The 16,851-nt window shown below is 39.9% G+C and overlaps 1 protein-coding gene across 1 annotated transcript in view; it reads left to right on the top strand.

The window, feature by feature from the left end:
- The window catches only part of HS3ST3A1 (heparan sulfate (glucosamine) 3-O-sulfotransferase 3A1), a 152,010-nt gene extending 146,273 nt beyond the window's left edge, over positions 1-5,737 (top strand). The window contains exon 2 of the mRNA XM_006863440.1: positions 5,116-5,737. Coding sequence (XP_006863502.1) covers positions 5,116-5,737 — 622 coding nt within the window. The remainder of the gene's footprint in view (positions 1-5,115) is intronic.
- Positions 5,738-16,851: the final 11,114 nt, after the last annotated feature.

Raw genomic sequence — 16,851 nt, 5'->3', positions numbered from 1 at the left:
CCGTCCACCAAGTAGAATGACAGTATGTGCTTCATTTGGGGGGGGGGGGGGGGGGGGGAAGAGGGGATAGGGCTGCTGGCAATCCTGCACATTCTTAAATGCAACATCAACATTTCCACATGCATTTTGATGCATTACACATCCATGAGCACTTTTATGAACACAGAAATGTTGTAATAAGAAAATAGAGAGGCAGAAAAGGAGATCACTTATTTTAAGACTTCTGTTAGGAGGTGTTTTGATCAAGCAACTCTGCTGTACAAGGTAAGCCTCATTAAGGATTTCTGTAGTCTAGCGCGTCTTCCACTTTGAGGCAAGCTGTTGACAGGCGGCTTCAAGTTAACCCCAGTGGGCCACTTCCACCCCATGCTAAACCACTCGTGTTTTCTCATTCTGTAGATGATGGTAATTAATATGGTTCCTCTTCTGAAATCCTACTTTAGCTGTTGTCTCTTCAAACTCTTATTTGAGGCAGATCTTTCCTCTATTTTGCCATTTAAAATGGTTTTAGAGAGGTGTTTGTAGTGGGGTTTTTTTTTCTTGCCCAGCACAATGACAGCTTTGATGTCTGCTGACAGGCTCTTGGGAATCTGTGCATTCCTAGAGAGGCAGGTGGGAAGGAAGGCCTGAGATTGCCAACCAGCAGTTCCTAGTTTACTGGCCACGTGCAAGGTGAAGCTAAAGAACATAGGGAAAGAAATAGGAATGCTGACTCTTTCTTTCTTTAAGTAATACTTAGCTGTCAAAATAGGGTGGCCTAACCAACTTGTGGATTCCGGGAAGTACATCCATGTTACTCAGTGGAACCACCAGTATTTCAAATTCCAGCAGGGTCCCCTATGGTGAATAGACTTCACTGGGGTTTCCATACTGAGACTAGAAGAAAAGGCCTAGTGATCTGCTTCCAAAATGTAGTCAATAAATGAATCAAAACTGAACATTTCTCACTGTAGTGCTAGATGAGCCACTGAGGTTAGAAGGCACTGGAAATACACCATGGCAACAAAAGACTCCAGTATGTCAAAGATCATGAAAATTGCACAGTATTGGGCCCGATTTCCTTCTGGTGTATGTAGGAGTCTTCAGGAATTGGAGCTGACTTGACAATTTAACGAAGAAAGCAGGGAAGATTATAGTTGAAAATGGGATTATAAATGTGAATATTCACTGGGTAATTTTTAGAAAAATTTTAATTGCAAAAATTAGTAGAAGACAAGGCAGTATGTTACATTAGACTACTAGCCATAGGAGAAACATAAAAGATATTTGGGGATCCTATTTCCCTTCCTACCCTTACCCCCAATAGTGTCAGTTGGTTTTGTAGGTAACACTCATAAAATTTTGAAGGGATAGAACATTATTTTGCTTCCTAAACTTCCCTTGGTATTATGAAGTGCTGTCGAGAGACCAGAAGAGTTGTGGATGACATCAAGAACATGGTACAGAAAGAAAGCAAAAGGTCATTAAGAAGAAAAGAAAGAAGGAAAAATCAAAATGGGTGTCAGAAGAGACACTGAAACTTGTTCTTCAGTGTAGTTATGCTAAAGCAAATGGAAAAAAATGATGAGGTACAAGAGCTGAAGAGAAAATTGCAAAGTTCAGCTCAAGAAGATAAAGTCAAATATGATAACAAAATGTGCAAAGAGCTGAAGTTAGAAAACCAAAAGATAAGAATTTCCTTAGTATTTCTCAAACTGAGGGAACTAATGAAAAAATGCAAGGATTCTCTAGGCAAATTATTGAATGATGTAGAAACTATCAAAAGAAGATGGAAGAAGTACAAAGAGTCACTGTACCAAAAAGAAATGGTCGGTGTTCAACCATTTCAAGAGGCAGCACATGATCAAGAGCCAATGATACTGAAGAAAGAAGTCCAAGGTGCATTGACAGTATTGGCAAAGAGCAAGGCACCAGGAATTGATGGAATAAAAATTGAAAGTTTTCAACAAAGTGAGGCAGCACAGAAGGAACTCACTCATCTATCTATGCAAGAAATTTGGAAGACAATTGTCTTACCAACTGATTGGAAGAGATCCGTATTTGTGCCCATTCCAAAGAGAGGTGACCCAGCAGAATGCGGATATCATCAGACAATATCTTTGATATCCCATGCGAGTTAAGGTTTGCTCAAGGTAATACAGAACCGGCTGCAAGCACACATTGATAGAGCACTTCCAGAGGTTCAAGCTGGATTCAGAAGAGGACGCGGAACAAGGAATATCATCGCTGATGTCTGATGGATCTTGGCTGAAAGCAGAGACTATCAGAAAGGTGTTTACCTGTGCTTTATTAACTATGCAAAGGCTTTTGATTGTGTGGATTATGACAAACTATAGACAACAATCCGAAGTATGAGTATTCTGGAACACTTAATTGTGCTCATGAGGAATCTGTACCTGGACCTAGAGGCAGTTGTTCGAATAGAACATGAGAACATTGAATGGGTTAAAATTAAGAAAGGTGTGCGACAGGGTTATATTCTTTCACCATACTTATTCAACCTGTATGCTGAGCAAATAATCCGAGAAGCTGGGTTACATGAAGAAAAACATGACATCAGGATTGAAAAAAAAACAAAACTGATTAACAACCTGTAGTATGCATATGATACAACCTTTCTTGCTGAAAGTGAAGAGAACTTAAAATACTTACTGATGAAGATCAAAGACCACAGCCTGTTGTATGGATTGCATCTCAATGTAAAGAAAACAAAATTCCTCACCACTGGACAAATAAACAACATTCATATCAATGGAGAAAAGATTGAAGTTGTCAAAAACTTCATTTTTCGTGGATGAACTATCAACACTCATGGAAGCAGCAGTCAAGAAATTAAATGACATATTGCATTAGGCAAATCTGCTGCACAAAACATTTTTAAAGTGTTGACGAGCAAAGATGTTGGTTTAAGGACTTAGGTGCACCTGACCCAAGCCATGGTGTTTTCAGTAACCTCATATGCATGCAAAAGTTGAACAGTGAATACGGAAGATCGTAGAACAATTGAGTTATGGTGTTGTAGGAGAATATTGAAAGTACCATCAGCTGCCAAAAGAATAAATAGATCTGTGTTGGAAGAATTGCAGCCAGAGTGCTCCTTGGAGGCCAGGATGGCCAGATTTTGTCTCTTATATTTCAGACGTATTGTCTGGAGGGACCAGTCACTGGAGAAGGATATCATGTTTGGTAAAGTGGAGGGTCAGAGAAAATGAGGAAGACTCTCGGCAAGATCGATTGGCAAAGTGGCAGCATCAATGGGCTAAAGTCTGGCAAAAATTGTGAGGTTGGCCCAGGACTGGGCAGTGTTTCATTCTGTTGTTCATAGGGTCACTGTGAGTCGGTACAAACTCGATGGCAGCCTAACAACAACAACACTATAATATGTTGTATTTCAAGCCACTGGAAAATGTGGATTATTTCATTCATAAATCTTTTTTTTCTGTTTGTTGCAGTCAAACTCTCAGGAATTATGAAGATAAGTGTTTTGTGTAATACACTTGATATTATGTTAAATACAATAGTTCTGTTTTATAAGAAATCTACCGAAAAAGTTTGGGATATTTAAAGACCTTTCTCATAACAATATAAACCAGTTAAAAACCAGTTACCATTGAGTCAATTCCAACACATGGAGGCTCCAGTTGTGTCAGAGTAGAATTGTGCTTTGTGGGGTTTTTTTTATGATTTTTGGTGAGTGGATCACCAGACCTTTCTTCCAAGTTACTTCTGGGTGGACTCCAACCACCAACCTTTCTATTAATAGCACTTAACCATTTGTGCTGCCCAGAGACTCTCATAGCACTATAATTGGATGTATCCTAATATTTTAATTCACCTGAGGAATTTGATCAAGAGCCTCTTATATAGCATTGTTGATTGATAATAATAAATAACATAAATTTACTTAGCACTTAAGTATGGTGCACTTTTGTTGGCTGATAATACTATATATTAGCTAATTTAACTATTGCAGCAATCCTGTAGTATAGGTGATGTTATTATTCCTTACTTGATAGATAGGAGCCTGAGGTGCCGAGCTATTCAGTGATTTTTCCATAGTCTCATATTTATGAAGTCCTGGTGTTGTTCAGTAGGGTAAGCACTATATTGCTTATCATAAGTTTGACAGTTCAAACACACCAGCCGCTCCTTCAAAACCCTATACAAGGTCACTATAAGTCAGAACCAACTCGGTGCCGCTTAACAACAACACGTATTTATTAAGCAGGGGAGTTGAAATTTAAACACAGGCCTTGAAACGTCCTATGTAAATCAAGGAATGGGGTAATGGCGGTTCACTGGTTGAATGATGCTGATGCTAGTGTTGATGCTGATAGTGTATTTGATTTTAGCCACAGTAATAGGTAGCATAGTGGTTACGAATCGGGCTGCAGACCTCAAGGTCAGCAGTTCGAAACTACCAGCTCTTCCGCGGGAGAAAGATGAGGTTTTCTGCTCCCACAAAGATTTACAGCTTGGGAACCCTGATACAGAGTCAGTATGAGTCGGAACTGACTCCACAACACTTAACAACAACAATAGCCAAACAGCATATGATTTATTGAGGGCAAAAGTGTCTCAGTATTAACTTTTCAGGTACAACGTTTAAGGCCTGGTTCAGGCCAATCCACCTCATGCCTACCCACCACCCCTACGCCTTTGGAAGCTTGTAATGCTAATGGGTTTCAACACAGCTTCCAAAGTAAGAGAAACTTGTGGTTGTTGTTGTTAAGTGCCGTCGAGTCGGTTCCGACCCATAGCGATCCTGTACAGGGTTTCCGAGGGTGTAAATCCTTACGGGAGTAGAAAGCCTCATCTTTCTCCCGCGGAGCGGCTGGTAGTTTCGAACCACTGATCTTAAGGTTCGCAGCCCGATTCGTAACCACTACGCTACCAGAGCTAGGGGGCGGGAAAGTCTTGGCAATTATTCAGTAAAAATCCACCGGACCACAAGTTCAAATGGGAATGACTCTGGATGGGGCAGTGTTTCCTTTGACTGTGTTTGGGGTCCTGGTCATGAGGTGGGAGCTAAGTCAATGACAGTTCCCAACAACAGTCTAAAATAAGGAAATCCCTCATTGCTCTGCCTCTAACACAAGTTTTTCCTTTTCTCAGGGACCTGATGCCTAGAACCCTGGACGGCCAGATCACCATGGAGAAGACGCCCAGTTACTTCGTGACGCGTGAGGCGCCGGCGCGCATCTCGGCCATGTCCAAGGACACTAAGCTCATCGTGGTGGTGCGCGACCCCGTAACCAGAGCCATCTCGGACTACACGCAGACGCTCTCCAAGCGGCCCGACATCCCCACCTTCGAGAGCTTGACCTTTCGGAACCGCACGACAGGCCTCATCGACACGTCGTGGAGCGCCATCCAGATCGGCCTGTACGCCAAGCACCTGGAACACTGGCTGCTGCACTTCCCCCTGCACCAGATGCTCTTCGTGAGCGGGGAGCGGCTCATCCGAGACCCCGCGGGCGAGCTGGGCCGCGTGCAGGACTTCCTGGGCCTCAAGAGGATCATCACCGACAAGCACTTCTACTTCAACAAGACCAAGGGCTTCCCCTGCCTCAAGAAGGCCGAGGGCAGCAGCAAACCCCACTGCCTGGGCAAGACCAAGGGCAGGACCCACCCGGACATTGACCCCGAGGTGGTGCAGAGACTGCGCGACTTCTACCGGCCCTTCAACCTCAAGTTCTACCAGATGACCGGGCACGACTTTGGCTGGGATGGATAACAATATAATTTAAAAAGAAAAATATTGAAATATAATATATTTTTTTATCAATTGGTAGAGGAGAGGCAGTTTAATATTTGTGCTGAAAATAATTTCAGTATTTTCTTTCCCATGAATGTTGAGATTGATCTCACCTGTGCTCCTAATGTATAACCAAACAGCAAGCATTCGGATTAAAAAAAAAGAAAACTTCCCAATTCTAATTGCTTTCAATCCTCAGTATTTATTTTCTCTTTTATATGCATAATCACAAAGAATGAGGATCAGTCACCAGTAAACGTTTGAAGAAAAGCCTGATCTAATTGATATCTATCCTTTCGTGTTCCCCCCTTTAATGCTTTTCCATGTCCCTTTATTAAACCAATTCCTATGTAATAATCTGTATGTTTATACATCATTTCATAATTTTCACAATGATTCAAATGCTTCTTTTATTCTTATACTATAGTCTAAGAACACAGAGATGATTATTATCCCTATTTTACCGAGAAGGAAAATGAGTCTTAGGAAGGTTAAGTAATTTATCTGAAAGCCAGATGGCAATCTCTGGGCAAACGCCTATCTTCTACTTGTTCTGTATTTCATGCCACTCTTTCTGGGGAAAATGGGAATTAATGGTATCTACATCTTTAGGAATGGTTGCCTAGCTTGGCGATGATCTAAGAAGCAATGGAGAGGGTCTCTGTTGCTTTGTAAGTTCTAAACTACCCTTATGGTACCCACTCTCATTTCATAGTGAGATTGTACTCAAGGAAACCACTCAGATCTGGGCACAACAAAGAGTCAATTTTGGTTTACTAAAGTACAAGTAATATGGAGATCTTAGCTTGACTGAGGTTGAGAGAAATTACTAGATTCTTACATTGGAAACAAGACAGAGAGCCCCCCCAGCTCCCTAGGAACAGGACAAGATGTGGAAGGGGCATAATTTACCCGTTTGTTGATTGGATTGTCAGTTTTTAAAATAAGGAAAACCCATGTCAGTAAGCACTTTCAAGTGCGAATCTCATTTCCCTTTAAAGAAAGAACATCTGCCTCTCTTTGTATCTGATGTTTGACCTTGGATATAGTACTAAACAATACTGATAATAAGCCATATATAATGCTTTCTTTTTTCATGGCTAGAGAACCATCACACTTTGTCACTTTATTTCACCCCTTTCTCTACTCATACTGGCTATAACCTAATGTTTATTAATATTTGGTAAATATTCTAAGAAATATTGATTTGGGTAAAATGACGCTTAATCCTCTTCTCCTGTGTGTTCCTGTCTGCGCCCCCCCCCCCATTTAAATTGCTCAAATAAATCAATAGTTTATTAAGAGTATTCCTTTCCTCTCTGAGTGGGCATTAACAAGATTAGCATTAACGAGAATTAAATTGGTTTAGAGAGACGCACATATGCACACAAAATACATAAAATATTTCTAATTAGTCTGTCAACAGCATTTTATTACAGGTTCAAACCCAAGAGAAATATGTCTCCTCTCGCAAGGAAGTTTCTTGAATCTGCCAAAATTTAAAGAACCACATACTCCTATATTCTAAAGCAGTATTCCTTTTTCTTCAAGCTGTCAATCACGTGAAAATTATTTAAAAAGATGTCTTACACCTGTGTACTTACAATAAACGTGCTAACCAGGATGTAACTATTTCTTGAGAGGCTCAACGCATTAGAATTAAACCTAAGGGGGAAAATAGTTGATGTGTCTAGATGAGTTGGTATTGCTTCAGATATTTGGCTTTATTTTTTTATATTTTATTTAACAGAGTCAAATAAACTCCAAATCCAGGTTACCTTTTGCTAATTACTTTCCTTCACCTGTCTCATTAATTCTCTTGTTGTTGTTAAGTTCCATTGAGTTGGTTCTGACTCATAGCGACCCTGGTTTCCAATGAAGTTTGAACCTCCAGCCTTGTGGTTTAGCAATCTAGTGCTTATCCTACAGCAACACCCCAGAACATTAATGCTACAGCCTTGGTTTTGATCTACTTGAATCATCACTAGCTGCCACAAGATTCATTTTCAACTCATCTTTTCTCTTAATTCAATGCTGTTTGTGCTTCTAATTATTTTTAAAGCATTTGCCTGGCATTCTTTTAAAGTGACTTGCACAAAGAAATAAACATGTCTGACAATGTCATTGAGCAACCTTCATTGTTTGACATGGGAGAAGTAATGAATAATAACTAGAAGTGAGTGCCAAAGACCTCTTCTAACACATAGATATTTTTGTTAATATTAATTTAAGCATGAGTTATTAATTTAACAGCAGTACTCCAGGGAAACCTACTAACTTCTATAATTTCATAAAAATGCTAGAAGTTACAAATCCCATTAAAATGTATAAAGAACTAGAGTCAGTATAGTCTTAATTTCCTCTAAAACAGCATTTTTCCATTTCTGCCTATATGTGACATTTCTTCCTTCAATATTTGATCAGAAAGCGCTCTGGTAGCGTAGTGGCTAGGAGTTGGACTGCTAATCTCAAGGTCAGCAGTTCGAAACTACCAGTGGTTCCGCGGGAGAAAGATGAGAGTTTCTGCTCTCGTAAAGATTTACAGGCTTGGAAACCTATGCAGGGTCACTATGAGTGAGAACTGACTCCATGGAACACCACCACCACCACACTGGATCAGATTTTGTCAACAATGTGGTCAATGTACGTCATCAAACAATAGGTTTTGCTCTTGATTTCAACATTTTTGTTATCCTTTCCCTTAATTGTTTGTTCTAATGAACATTTTAACTCTTTTTAAAACCAATACTAGGGCATCAACCCCAGGTGAGTCAGAGAACACCAGAGTTTTAAGTAGTTGATTTTTTTTTTTTTTTAAATCTCAAGCTTTTCTTTTGAGGCACTCTGAGTGGCCTTAAAACTTCAACCTTTAGGTTATCAGCTGAACTTATATATATGTGTATATATATATAAATTTGTGTTGTGAATTGAGTGATAGTTTATATAGAAGAACATTGGTTTTACATTCATTGTTTCATTGCAAAGATTACAATCTCCTCCATTCATCATCATTCAACAGTATTTGCTTCTATTCCCTTTGGTTTTCTTTTCATTGTTGTTGTTGCTGTTTTTGATATGTAAACAAAAACACTTAGGAATATATAATCATTTTAAAATCCAAAGGGCACATGCTACGAGCCTGCCTTCTGGCTACTAGCACACAGTCTTTCTCTTTCCATGAGTCGAGAGTCCTCAGCTGCTCTACCTCTCCATGTCGTCATCTCTGTCTCCATCACTGGTGTTGCTACTTCTCTGGATTGGGTCCCACATTCCACTGGTGCTCTTCTCCCTTGATGGTCTTAGAGTCCTCTGTTCCTGGACTGTAAGATTAACTATGCACCACTTTTTGTGACAAAACTTCTACTTTTACAATTGTGATAGTCACAGTTAGTCATGATAACAATTTTTAAGAATCATAAGAATGTTATCCCCATCTCCTTTCACCAGACCTGTCTAGACAATATGAAAGCTATTCAGTGGGGATTCTACCTTCCCCCACACTCTCCAAAACTAAACTCCCTCTTGAAAACCCTAAGCCAGTCACTTTGTACATTTATAGCCGCCCCCGCCCCCATTTTAGGTAACCAATGTCTAAGTTACCTGTCCCTATCATCCCTGTCTACAGAGGGGATAGGATTGATATTTGATATGGTATTTTGAGCTACTATATCTGTAAGGAGCTCTGGTAGCGTAGTGGTTACGAATCGAGCTGTGAACTACAAGGTCACCAGTTCAAAACTACCAGCTGTTCCAAGGGAGAAAGATGAGGCGTTCTGCTCCCATAAAGATTTACAGCCTCGGAAACCCTGTACAGGGTCACTATGAGTCAGAAGCGACTCCACAGCACTTAACAACAACAACATCTGTAAGTGGAGTCCTGGTGGGCAAATGCATCAGACTGCAAAGTCGTTTGTACTTTAAGGTCGGTGGTTCAAGCTCACCAGCTGCTCCTTGGAAACCCTATACAGGGTCACTATGGGTGGGAATTGACTAGATGGCACTTAACAACAACAACATCCATAAATATACTTCAAGTTCATCAAACTGTAGCAATTTGCACTTAATTTATTTTATTTTAAAACACCTGTTTTTTTCATCTTCCTCTAGTCAAGTTCTAATCATCAAGTCATCAAAGTCATCAAGTCTAATGGGTACTATCCTCAAGTTTGGGTGTTCTTGTGCATCTCCCCTCACTTCATATCAGCTGGATGCTTCACTCTCCACTCTATCCCTCTGTGGGTATGCCCTTGTTCATGGGCTCAGGAGTCCCCAGGTCTCACCACCCTTCAGAACAACCTTTTCTCTCTCTCATCCCCAGGTCAACGGGAGTCTATGGAATGTTCTAACTAAAAACACTCAATTCTTCATAGTAGTAGAGAATTGTCACTCTAGAAGAACATCCGAAGATCTCCAACTTTACCAAGAGAACACCAGACCTATACATAGTGTCACTATATAGGGTCACTAAGGATCGGAACCAACTCAACGGCACTTAACAACAACAAGAACAACAAGGGAACTTAATGGAATCCTGGTATAGTGCCACAAGGTCAGTGGTTCAAAGTCACCAACTGCTCCTTGGAAATCCTATACAGGGTTGCTGTAAGTCAGAACTGACTCAACAGCACTTAACAACACAACAACAAGGGAATTAATAATGAAATTAATAGACTCCCAGAAAATGAAGTTTTCTAGAAGTATTATTCTCTCATTCTAATTTTCTTATTTTCCAAGAATCTTCAAAATTAAAATAAACTTCAGTGGTGATTTGAATCAAGCTGCCATTTGGTACTTGAATTCTTTCTTTAGCTGATTGTACAGGGCTTTAAAACATTGATATGTCTCTACATCCCTAATTGTTGATTTTGGCATTGTAAAGAGAATCATTTTTGCTGTTAAGTGTTGTCGAGTTGGCTTCAACCCATAGTGACCCTGTATAGGGTTTCCAAGGAGTTGCTAGCGAGATTGAACCTCTGACCTAGTAGTTCAAACCAATTTTGCAGTCCAGAGTATTTGCCCATACACCAGGATTGTTGTTGTTGTTTGCTGACCCATAGCGACCCTATATAGGGTTTCCAAAGAGCAGCTGGTAAGCTTGAACCACCAACCTTGCAGTTTGCAGTTCAAATGACTTTGCAGTCTGGAGCATTAACCCACAATGCCACACCAGGACTCCATACACCAGGATAGATCTTCCCAAACATCCTCAATGTATTCTACCAGGTGAGATCTGCCGGATTTCCTGTGAGCTAGGAATAGATCTTAAATTCAAAATGTGTATAAATAAATGTGCTTCTCAAATAATAACACCTTATATTTATGTAACAGATTACCCTTTCAAATGTACTACCTCACTATAAACCAAGAGACGCTTTCCACTCTCATTACCTCCGTTTTACAGATGAGAAAACTAATGCTTGAGATGGTGATTTTCAACAAAATGTGCTTTTGTTCCTTAGGGTCAGTTGGTAATGTCTGGAGACATTTTTGTTGTAACAACATGGGTTAGAAGGTAGGGAGAGTGTTAATATCATCTAGTCCTGGTGTAGCTCTGTAAGATAAGCTCTGCACTGCTAATCGTAAGGTTGGTGATACGAATCCACCTGCTGCTCCTTGGAAACCCTATAGAGGGTTTCTATTGGCCAGAACTGACCCAACAGCACTTAATAACAGCAAAAAAGTATATAGCATGGATACTCCTAAACATCCTGTAGTACACAGCATGCTACCAAAGAATTTTCCTACTCAAAACATCGTTATTGCCAAGGTTCCTGTCTGAAGAGGTACATAAGTCACAGGTATATTCTCCAGGCTGATAACAAAGGAAAGCAAATTTCTAGAAACCCTAGAACTTTGTATATACCTAAAATCAAGGAAAAGGAAAGTTCATGTTTCCAAAACATAACAAAATGTAAGAAAAATGTTTGCTGAGGTTCAATCCAGTGCATGTTTTGGTGCAGCAACAATGACGACAAAACAACAGCAACAAAAACAATTTCCATTGAGTTGGCCCCAACCCATGGCACCCCAAGCATGTTAGAGTAGGATCACATTCCACAGGGTTTCAGTGGCTGATTTTTTCAGAAATGTATTATACCAGGATTTTCTTCCAAGGAACCTCTTGATGAACTCGAACTTCCAACCTGTTGGCTAGCAGCTGAGGGTGTTAATTTTTGAACCACCAAGGGGTTCTGTAGAATGAAAGACCCTACCTGCTCTCCTATTTGTATCTAGCAACCACTGAAGAGTAGTGGAACTTTAAGAACTCAACTTTATGTTGGTAAAGAAGTTGGTTTTCAAGGAATTTGCAGTCCTTGAAAAATCTTCGTCACTGTGCAAACAGATTTGCACTTGGAGTCTCAATTATCCTGATGACGAACACAGAGAGGTGAATTATAAATTTGTTTGTCATATTATGGAATAGTGGTAAGGTGAGCTTTCCCTTTAAAATTAGAAAAAGGATGCATTTGGAAAAATTATGAAGCAATGCAATTTATGCACAGAGTAATAGAAATAACAGGTTTTCTTTATGTCAAGAAAACTGAAAGCAGAAATTTATTCGAATATATGGATTGATTGTTGGATATTCAGAAATGTTAGCATGTGGTAGACTTTATGCCATCCTAACCTTTGAGTTTGATTTCCAACTTTTGGTTGTATTTATTTAATAGTCCTACACTCAACAATTAATGCTCCTCTAATGTTACTATCAAAATGGACCAATAAATGGAGACACACACTCTGCTGTGAGTGCGTTTCATCCCAGAATGCTTAAGGTTTCATATTTCAGGTGAACTTGAAGCATAAAACAAGATAGGAAATAATGTCCTTTATCAGCTCTGTCTGGGTGATACATGATTAGGCTGGATATTTGATTGATGCTAACTTTGATTTTTCCTAAGAGAGTGTTCAGTTAATTCTCTTTTCCACACATTGGCAAAGTATGGGCATGCGTTCAAGTTCTGTCCGGAGGTCAGTTTTTACTAAACCTAGACTTGTTATCCATAAGACTTTCACTGACTAATTTTCAGAAATAAATTGTGAGGTCTTTCTTCCTAATCTTTCTTACTCTGAAAGTGATGCTGAACCCTCTTCACCCTGGGTGACCATACTGATACTTGAAAACCTGGTGATGTAGCTTCTGGCCCCACAAGTCACTGCAGTAAGAAAACCCAGCAGATGTAGTGCATTGGGCAAATCTGCTTCAAAAACACCAATCTGCTTCAAAAGTTTTTTTAAAAAAACAAAGATGCTACTTTGATGACTGAAATGTGCCTGACCCAAACTATGGTCTTTTGAATTGCCTTGCATGTATGTGAACACTGGACAATGAAAAAGGAAGACAGAAGAAGAATGGATACCTTCCAAGTATGATGTTGGAGACTAGTGAATATATCTTGGACTGTCAGAAAAATGAGACGATCAGTCATCGAAAATGCAACCAGAATTTTCCTGAGAAGTGACGCTGGTGAGATTTCACCTCGTTTCCTTCGGACATGACATTAAGAAAGACCAATCTTTAGGAAAGCACATCTTGTTTAGTGAAGTAGAGAGGGTTGGCACACATGAAGGGAATCCTTAAGGAGATGAAGGAACACAAGGCTGCACCAATAGACTTGAACACATCATCATAAATATGGTGCATGGCAGGCAATGTTGTGTTCGGTTATACATGGGTCTCCATTAGCCGAGCTGACTAGACATCAACACCACTGGAGTCCTGCTTTAATTGCAAATAGAAATGATGTGTCTTTTTGTGGTCCTCTCACGTTCTGCCTCCATGTTTTGTCTGTGTCTAATGATCTCTGTTAATCTCAACCTCTGTTGGCCTAAGTTCTGCCCTCTCTTCAAATGCCACATACTTGATGGTGTTCACGTTCTTCTTCATGTTCCTGGGGAAAACCTTCAGGTCCACCTAGAGCAAACACTGTCCACATCAGCACTAGGGAAAGCAAACTGATTATCTGATGTGGACATCCTGAGAGATGAAGGTCAGATGAGTTTAACTTTTCCCAGGAGTAAATACATTTGATAAAAGCCTCCAAAAGGAGATCAATAAAAGAGAGTCTGTGAGTTTGGAGGAACATTTTTGATAGCAGAATAGGGAGGGCACTTACTAGGTTACCAGGGCCCCATCCCTCACTACTGACCGAAAGAAACAAGGTCAACAACTTTGCATTCCACTACTGCGAAAGGTTGTCTGCCTGTGGGCTAGACAATGGCAATTTTTCTCCCACCTGTTTTCCCATAAAGCCTTATCTAAGCTCAAATTCCTTTATTTCAAGCCTGTAACAGCTGGTCAGCCAGAGAACAGTAGGAAGCAAAGACACATTACAGTCATTTAACTGCAATTTTTCATAAGGGAACAAGAGTTCTTGATTAGGTATCAGTAACTGATACCTTTATAGTCAAACCTAATTCTTATTTCAAGTTACTTGATCTTCCTCTGAAATCCCTGATCAGTTGTTCTTTGTTATGAAAAGTCTAACTAAATATTATGCAATACTAATACTTTACTATTCTTTATATAGAGTGATTCAAAGCACCCTTTTATATCCTACTGTAGAGTTGGAACAAAGTCCTGCTGTGGCTCTGCAGGATAATGTGCTGGACTGCAAAGTCAGTTTAAACTGCAAGTTTGGCGGTTCAAACCCACCAGCCACTCTCAGAAACTCTATACCGGATTATGGATCAGAACCGATTCAGTGGCACTTAACAACATCAGGGTTGAAATGGAGTTCTGGTGTCACCCTCACTGAGCACTTTGCTGCTAACCTTTTAGTCAGTGGTTCAAGTCACCAGCTGTTCCATGGGAAAAAAGCTGTAGCAGTCTGTTTCCATAAAGATTTAATAGATTTGGAAACCCTATGGGCCAGTTTTACACTGTCCTTTAGGGTCACTGGAGTGGTGCTGCTGGTTAATGCGCTGGACTGCAAGGTCAGTTCCAACCATAAGATCAGTGGTTCAAGCCGCTCCTTGGAAACCTATACAGGGTCACTATGAGTCGGAATTAACTTGAAGGCACTTAACATCAACATAAAGTCACTATGAGTGAAAATAACCTTGATGGCATCAGATTTGGTGTTTTGGTCTGGCAGGCTTAATTGTTTTCATTTTTACCTTTTGTTTGGTTTGTTACAACTCTTTTTCATTTCTAACAAACACACATGTCCCCTCAGTGGAATGACTTAGAACCATCTACAACCTCTTTCTTCTCATATTATTTCTCTTCTCACTGTACTTTTGCCTGTCCCTAGTTCCCTGTACCCAACTCTATAGAAAAAAAAATCATCTGCATCTTTATTTATTAATTTGTTTTTGTATTTCTCCTTCCTTTTTAACAAGACTCCTGATTGTTTATTTCCCCTTCTCCTAAACATCTGTTCTCAAAATGATACTCCTTTTGTGGCTTTTTTTCAAAGCAATTTGTTTTCATCCTATCCTTTTATTTTCTGTACCTCCTCTCAGATTATACCTTTCCATTTTAGAAAAAGATCTCTTTAGAGAAAAATTCTCTTCCCACAGCCTTCTCATATATGCTATTTGAAACTTGCTTGTAGATGTAGCTTTCTTATCCTTTTACCCACTAAAATGCAAAATACCAAATGGCATTGGCTTCCAACTGTAAAATGATTCCATATTGAACATGTCTAGTTCTTCTCCCATCTAGCAATAAATAAAGAGCTCTTTTTCAGACTCTATGGCTCTGTTACTTGATGAGGCCATTAATAAAAAAAATTCTATATCTTCAGGAAGATAAACTCTACTAGCCTAAACCGTATATAGTGAATACAGAGAAAAATTAGAAGCAGATCTGCTTTCATCAGCCTCATCCTCTCTTCAAATGTCAGTTGCAAATCCTCCCCATGAAAATTATGCCCACTGTCTGTTTCCCTCATCATTTCTTCTGTGCGTGTCCTTGAGTTTCTCACCAGTCTGCTCTTTGACTTTTCATTTGTATTTAGTCCTCTGACAGTTTCATTAGTTCATCGGCTCTGGTTTCAGTTTCTCCTGTCTCATCTTCATCATTTTACCATACCCACTGCCAACTCTATCGATCCTAACTCACAGCGATCCTAGATAGGGTTTCTAAGACTTTATGTCTTTATGGGAGTGGACAGCCATATCTTTCTCCTGAGGAGTGGCTGGTGGATTTGAACTGCTGACCTTTTGATTAGCAGTCTAATGATTAGCCCTCAGCAAAACCAGGGCTTCTTATTTTATTTTATTTTTACTATGGATTCTCTTCTTTCTGCTATTGTCACTGATATGTTCTAGGGGTCTGAAATGGTTTGTCTTTCCTTTACACTCCATTAACTTTATATTTCACTTTTCACAGTAGACACTGTAGACTGCAAGAGGCTCCATGAGCAGTTCCCTTCATTTCTTCCCTCGTTGAATGTTTTTCTCAATTCACAGTTTGATTCCAGGGATACAGTGCTAGTAATCGATAATAGGATCATACGTGGATGACTCTAGGGCACTTAACAACAACAATCTGTGTGTGTTAGGTCAAGCTGGCTCTTCATACTTAAATATCCTTTGTAAGAGGAAGTTAGGATGCTGTGAATTATGCTCCACCCCCATCCCAAATATGTGAGGGAATATTAACCTCTATTCCTATGGATGCTGTAAGATAAGCACAGGGCTGCAAAGTTGGTTTGAACTACAAGGTCGGGGGTTCAAACTCACCAGTTGCTCCTTGGAAACCCTATACTGGATCACTATGAGTCAGAACAATTCATAATGTCCACAGCACTTAACAACAACCACAATATCATTTCTGTGGATGTAGTCCTATTTAGAAAGAGAGTCTTCTTTGTTATATTAATGAGGCCACATCAGTGTAAGGTGTATCCTAAATCTAATCACTTCTGAATAATGTGTTGTCGTTAAGTGCCTTCCAGTGGGCTCCCATTCACAGTGGCACTGTGTAGGGTTTCCAAGGAGCAGCTGGTGGGCTTGAACCTCCAATCCTGTGGTTAGCAGTCCAGTGCTGATCCAATAGCACCAAAGACACAGAGATGAGTGAACGCAAAGTGGAAAAGACAGAAGCACATTTGAAGATCACCACAGAACCAAGGAATGCCAGG

The sequence above is a fragment of the Chrysochloris asiatica genome, unplaced genomic scaffold (genome assembly GCF_000296735.1).
Source record: "Chrysochloris asiatica unplaced genomic scaffold, ChrAsi1.0 scaffold00054, whole genome shotgun sequence".
Lineage (NCBI taxonomy): Eukaryota > Metazoa > Chordata > Mammalia > Afrosoricida > Chrysochloridae > Chrysochloris > Chrysochloris asiatica.
Note: the sequence above shows the minus strand (reverse complement) of the source record. Positions and strands in the feature narration are given on the sequence as shown.